Source organism: Pinus tabuliformis, chromosome 1_2 (assembly GCF_031772625.1).
Source record: "Pinus tabuliformis cultivar Carrire ecotype Pingquan chromosome 1_2, CPIR1, whole genome shotgun sequence".
NCBI lineage: Eukaryota > Viridiplantae > Streptophyta > Pinopsida > Pinales > Pinaceae > Pinus > Pinus tabuliformis.
Genome location: NC_142298.1, coordinates 906,558,346 through 906,564,979, shown reverse-complemented (window position 1 = coordinate 906,564,979; position 6,634 = coordinate 906,558,346). Strand labels below are relative to the sequence as shown.

The window sequence follows — 6,634 nt, the reverse complement described above, 5'->3', positions numbered from 1 at the left end:
AGATTTGCTTCTCTCCTTGACTGATCAAAATTAGTATAATAAATGCATCCAGACAGTTTTGAAAGTAGCTGTTTATGAAAGCAGAGGAATTGTTGGGATGGTCAAAAGTAGTTAGGAGTAGTTAAAATTTAGGTAAAATAATTTAAATTTTTTTGTAAAGATGATTTTTCTATGGTGGAAATGGATTCAGCGCCCTCAAAAATTTATGGCACCAAAAAATTTTGAAATTTACCAATTGTATTTGGATTTACAAAAATCTTTATCAAATTTTCCCTAAATATAACCAAAATTTCCATAATTTTTAAGAAAAAAACAGTCTCCTTAAACTAAGGAGCTCTGAAAATTGGATGCACGAAACTTGCTCTCATTATTCATCTATGAGAGACTTGTTTTGCAAGTTTTCAATCTCTAAATTTTGGAGAGACCTGTTGCGAAGCCATGACCTGCACATGCATTATATTATCACTGTCAGGCACATCTCATTATCTTGACCTTACAGCATGTGAGCACAGCTATGACGTCATTACACTCCAGTGCATGGGGTCTTGTTTAATGAGCTGCAAATTTGGGCTGACAGTCAAAACTCGCTGGAATCCAGCAATTTTTTGCCTAAAAAATCTGGGAGTGTTTGAATGGTATTTGAATAGCGTTTTTATAATGGAAAATTTCCAAAATAACCAAAAGCTTAAAACAAGTTGGATTTACAAAAATTTCTGCCCGATTTAATCAAAATCTGGCCAAAATTAAAGCTTCCTTAGACTACGGCCCAGTGGATGGTATATATCTGCATGTTCATGTGTCGCCTACCACTGCCGTGTTGGTTTTCGAAGATTATCACGGATCTGTATTAGCATGGCACTAGTCAATGGGCGACCTCACGCTCTTATGTTTCCTATGGCTGCTCAGGGACATATTCAGGCGATGCTGCAGCTAGCTAAAGTCTTGCACGCCCGAGGCTTCTACATCACTTACGTTAATACAGAGTATATACAACAGCGCCTCCTCACATCCGGATCGGTGCACGCCCTTAATTCTCTGCCCAACTTTAGATTCGAGACTATTCCAGATGGCCTGCCTCCGGAACATGGCCGCACCTCCAACCTAACCGAGCTATGTCGGTCTTTGACTGATAACGGCCCTCTGTATTTCGACAAGCTGATTGATAAGATGAAGCATTTACAAACAGAGGGAGTTGTTCCTCCCCTCACCTGTATTATTTCAGACGGGGTACTTTCTTTTCCGCAGAAAACCGCCCGGAAATTGGGAGTTCCCAGAGTGGCCTTCTGGACGCACAGCGCTTGTGGCTTCTCGGCTTATTTCTTCATTCCTCTTCTTGTCGACAAAGGTTATATTCCCCTCAAAGGTATACTCACTACTTTCAATACAACAAATTTTCCATTGATTTCCACTTGCAGTAATAATTCTTAATGGATTCCTCATGTCAAAGGCAGAGGTCACTTTTAAATGGTGTTACTTGCTGTTGCAGATGAGAATTGTTTCACAAATGGGTACATGGAAGAAATAATCACCTGCATTCCTGGAATGCCCCCATTGCGTGTCAAAGATCTGCCCGACTCTTTGCGAATCACAGAAAAATCGAATGCTTATTACAGGTTTGAGTTTAACAAAACTCAAGCACAGGCCACTCTAGAAGCCGACTTGGTAATACTTAATACCTTTGACGAACTTGACCGTCCTGTAGTTGATGCACTCCAGAAGAGACTTCCTCCCTTGTATACAATAGGCCCTCTTGTTTTACAGGCAGAATCTGGAAATGATGGAATATCTGATATTTCTGCAAGCATGTGGACTGAAGAAACTGGCTGTGTCAAATGGTTGGACACTCAGGAGCCATGCTCTGTTATTTATGTTTGCTTTGGAAGCATCACTGTTATATCTGACGAGGAACTCTTAGAGTTCGCGTGGGGGTTAGAGGCAAGCAGGCAGCCCTTCGTGTGGGCTATTCGTCCAGATCTCATTCATGGTCACTCTGCTGTGCTACCTCCTGAGTTTTTGGAGAAGGTGAAGGACAGAAGTTTCTTGGTGAGCTGGGCTCCTCAGATGAAAGTGCTTTCACATCCTTCAGTGGGAGGCTTTCTGACTCATAGTGGATGGAACTCTACGCTGGAGAGCATATGTGCTGGTGTGCCCATGATATCGTGGCCCTTCTTTGCAGAGCAACCGACTAACAGGAGATTCGTTAGTGAAGTGTGGAAGATTGGGATGGCAATGAATGAAGATGTCAAGAGAGAACATGTGGAAGACATGGTAAGGAGATTGATGAATGGGGAGGAAGGGAGGCAGATGAGGAAGAGAATTGGTGAGTTGAGAGATGAGTCAATGAGAGCAGTGGGAAAAGGAGGATCTTCTTACAATAACATGGAGAAGTTTGTTGAGGAAATACAGGGTCCTCACTTGTCTGCTGTGCATCCCATATAAAAAAGAAAAAGAATACTTATATTTAGACTCATCATTTTGCGTCTTAGAAACAGTTTAGGGTATTAGAAATTTGCAGGATGTTTCAAAGCGTATGTTTACCATTGTGCTTTGCACTGAGTTGCTGCTCTAGGTTAGGAGTTCATCACTAGGTTTCGATGGTTTTAATAAATTGCAATTTCTTTATCTAGACTGCTTTTACTTTAATCCTTTTAAATGTTCAAACTCCAAGAGTCCAAAAACCCTACCGTGGTTTTCTTATGCACCACCATATTGAAGGCAAAAACACCCCTGCTTCAAAGCAATTTTGCAGAAATTCAAACATTTTAGTTTTTTGCTCCTCTTATGAATTTAATGGCTTCACGAGTCCGCAGAACATACACAGATGAACATTCACCAAAGGTAAAATTACTCGTATATCGAATCAAGCAGCACTTGCAAATGATTAGCTCTAAATTGGATTATCGGACTTCACCGCATGGATCTGCTTGGAAACTCTCTAAATTTCCTTCCAAATGGGTTTGGTGAGTTCGGAGCAGCAAATAAAAGCCTTTTGGATGTTTTATTGATATAGTGTTTAGAAAGTTGAATATTGTGTATTCTTCTGACTGTTTCATGATTGAAAACAATGAAAAACTATAAATGGAAATGTAAGTGAAAAGTGTATATATTTTATGAAAAAAATTAAATTAAAATTTTATTGTGTAGACTTCTAATGATAAAAAATTAATGAATAGTAAAATAAATAATAAATTATAATATGAAATAGAATTATATATTTATATATGTATATATAATTTATAAATACAAATATAAGTTTTTATGGATTATTTTCACAATTTTAGAGAACCTGTATGGTTAAAGGTTATGTGGATCTCTAATTATGTAGTATCTAACTTTTTTTCTTTTTAAGGACTAATTCATTTTGGGCTTACCGAGACATGGATGAAACCTAATCTAATTTTCCTTAGTTAAGTGTTTATAGTTAATGATGTTGTTACTTAATCAATTTTAAATTTTTAAAGTGGCAATCATCTCCACATGTACAATTGCAATACACACACACACAAATATAAGGTGGGTGATTCTCTCTCCTAATACCCAAACAATGATACATATAAGTTTGAACAATACAAGGTATGTAGAACATCCCTTCTCTACTCAATACATCCAAGCAACCCATGCCAAACTCATACATGACCTCTCCTAGTCAAAACACCAAATTTGGGTTGAACCCCAAGTTTACATCAAAACACCAAGTTTTAGGTCTGTGGAAACCCCAAATTTCAATCCTGCTTGAACCTCAAAATTCATCTGCAACAAACACCTTAATTCAACCTACCCAAACTCCAAATTTCGGCTCACCCAAACCTCAAAATTTGTCCCATGATAACCCTAAAAAATTATCCTACTTGAACTCCAAATTTTGATTCACTTGAACCTCAAAATTCACCCCACAAGAAATCCCAAAATTTAGCCTATCCAAACTCCAAATTTCAGCTCACCCAAACCTCAAATTTAGTCCAACATAACACCAAATTTTGACCAAGTCAAACATCAAATTCTAACATGCATTATGTAAAGTGGAACAACATGTAGCTCAGTGAAATGACTTGCATTTCGATTTAACTGCATGAAACACCCAACATGCCTGTCTTCCCCATATAGCAAGGAGTGGCCTAACATCTCTCTCATGTTGCATTTGTCCCTTTATTTCGTCCTATGATCACGTCCTTGGTTCTCAACCATAGACTCATGCTAAGGGTATTTGTCAATCTTTGTCTCAACTTGGCTTGACTAATCACCTATATATGCGTGGTGGTACAAAAATAACGCAATTGACACATCAGTTTGGTTTGTCATGTCCCTTTGTGTGTTGACATTCCACATATTTTCCAATTGACTCATCTTCCTCTTGTCTCATGCCTGTCTCACTCAGTTGTAATGAACCATATGTTAACACACAAGTTGACTCATGTCATCTCATGTGCATACTCATATACCAACTAATTTGTCTTTCTCGATTGTGATATGCCCATGCCAACTACTAGTCAACATGTCTCTACCACACATTTCCCGTATTCATGCAATCATTTGGCATCAACGTGTTCCACATCGTCCCACATGTTACTTGCCCTATCACATCATCATGTAGGTAGCAATCCACTGTAGCATGGATTTGGTGGCACCTCCTTGTTTCACAACCCTTCTCGTCACAAGATGGTGAACACCCCAAATTTGGTTGTTCTACCCCACATTGATCTCATGCAAGAAGTCAACCACTCATCTAGGTGTGCCCATTTTGTGCAATGTTACATCACAACTTAACATGGCACTGAACCCATCTCAAGTATGTCTATGTGGTCTCATGTGCTTGATGTAATCAAAGTTCTAAGGGTATTACTTTCTCCCCCACTCAAAATCATTATCATCCTTGACAATCCTCCAATTGACAAACTTGACACATCAAATCACCAATCAAAGTCTCCATGGAAACCTGTCACCAAGTCTCCAAACTCTGCCCAACCCAACATCTCCATCCTCCATAGGAAACTGTGAATTCTCTTAGTACCACTTGATCAATCACAACATTTCACAACCATCCACACTACCATTTGTTGAAACTAGCCATACTTCCCTAAAAGGACACCTCCCTCCTAACTGTGTGTGCAATGTCTCAAGCAACATCTTAAACACTCTCTACCACCCCCTTGTACTAACTCAAGATGTGGGAGGTGTTGCTTGATAATCTAACCCACACTCTGAGATCTATTATGAAGATGGGGTTACAAAGATCTTCTTCTTACAACTTTTTCAAAACCCAAGACAATTTCCACTATTGCATTCAGCACATCGGGAGATTTTCGGCGATGTAAAAGTTTTATCTCAATCTAACTCCTGGAGTGAATGTTATGTCCATTTAAAGTTTAACCAATACCAAAACTTGATGCCAAATTTGGTCTATATTGTGCACCCTCAAATTTCCTCTTCGGCTAATCACGTTCGCAACATGCTCTAGTTGTTCATTTTGTGCATTCTATATTTAATGGATCACTAACTTTCTACAACACGTTTGCAGGGTCCCCAAGGTCTGTCAAGGTTTTAAACTTAGGGGGAGGGGGAGTGCATAGGAAAGCACCCTCAGTACCGTTGGCATATGTGGAATATGTTGATTTATCATGGGGCCCCTTCTTCCTCTACCGCTTACTATTTTCACACCCACTCACCCCCACCCCCCACGAAATCTGCTTTGGTTTGTTCAAGGTAGAACTTCATGCAAGGGAGGAACTCTTCCTTTACTTTGAATTGACTAGATATGTTCTACAATCCAGTTAACCTTTACAACACTCGCTACCTTCTCAGTTCACGTTACTATCATATAATAGATCTAATGAAAAGGTTTCATATCTTGACCTCACTTTCATACTTCTGATATCTCACATTTTCCCAATATCCTAAGAAATGAAGAAACAGATGATGGGAAAGTTCCCCATCTATCGAGACCATCAAGTTACGAGACTTCCTGGCACACATTATCACTTACAACTCATTTCACTCTCACAATAGGGTTGTCCACATCGGCAATGTTCTACCATGTGGCTCCTTCTTATCTTATGTGGTTCCACCATATCAATATAGCACAAGTCCTCATCCTCATTGGGTTCATATGTATCCCCCACGTTTTCTTTGTCATGCCTATGTGGCACTACCATGTCAACATAGGGTGTGGGACTGGGGCCCACCATGGTCTCCCTTAGATTTTACAGTGAAATTATGTTATATCTAGCTTTAGATAAATCGAGTGGTTCATGTCATTATCCACCATTGGCATGTACTAGACCCCAAATTTACTTGGTTGAAGAAGGAAAATTTGGCTTAACAAATATATGAGGCTCCATAAGGGTGTGCATTTCTTGTCACCCGTAGATCCTGGATTCCCCATATGTTATGCACAAATCACAAAATATGGTCATATCCCTATCCAATACCTCTTAGATGGACATACCTGTGCCCACATTTGGATTCCTTAGATATTGAATTAAATCAAATATAATGCATTGTGGGTCCCATACAATGTGGTACACATGTGATAAGGAAAAGGGTAATTATTAGAGCCTGACGATACGTGGGCTTCTAGGGGTTGGAAAACCTTTGCCACCCCTGGATGTATTGACCCTTGGATTCAAGATAAAATCTA

The 6,634-nt window shown here is 39.3% G+C and overlaps 1 protein-coding gene across 1 annotated transcript; it reads left to right on the top strand.

Moving 5' to 3' along the window:
* The first annotated feature begins 682 nt into the window (after positions 1–682).
* On the top strand, positions 683–2,963 carry LOC149208885 (7-deoxyloganetin glucosyltransferase-like). The gene is made up of 2 exons (XM_089394169.1): positions 683–1,363; positions 1,487–2,963. Exons 1-2 carry the CDS (start codon positions 853–855, stop codon positions 2,437–2,439), a joined length of 1,464 nt encoding a protein of 487 aa, XP_089250295.1. The 5' UTR covers positions 683–852; the 3' UTR covers positions 2,440–2,963.
* The last annotated feature ends 3,671 nt before the right edge of the window (positions 2,964–6,634 follow it).

Coding starts and splice junctions, on each gene's coding strand:
- LOC149208885 (XM_089394169.1), top strand. CDS start 853: ATGGCACTAGTCAATGGGCGACCTCACGCTCTTATGTTTCCTATGGCT. Junction 1,364..1,486: donor AGGTTATATTCCCCTCAAAG/GTATACTCACTA, acceptor TTGCTGTTGCAG/ATGAGAATTGTTTCACAAAT.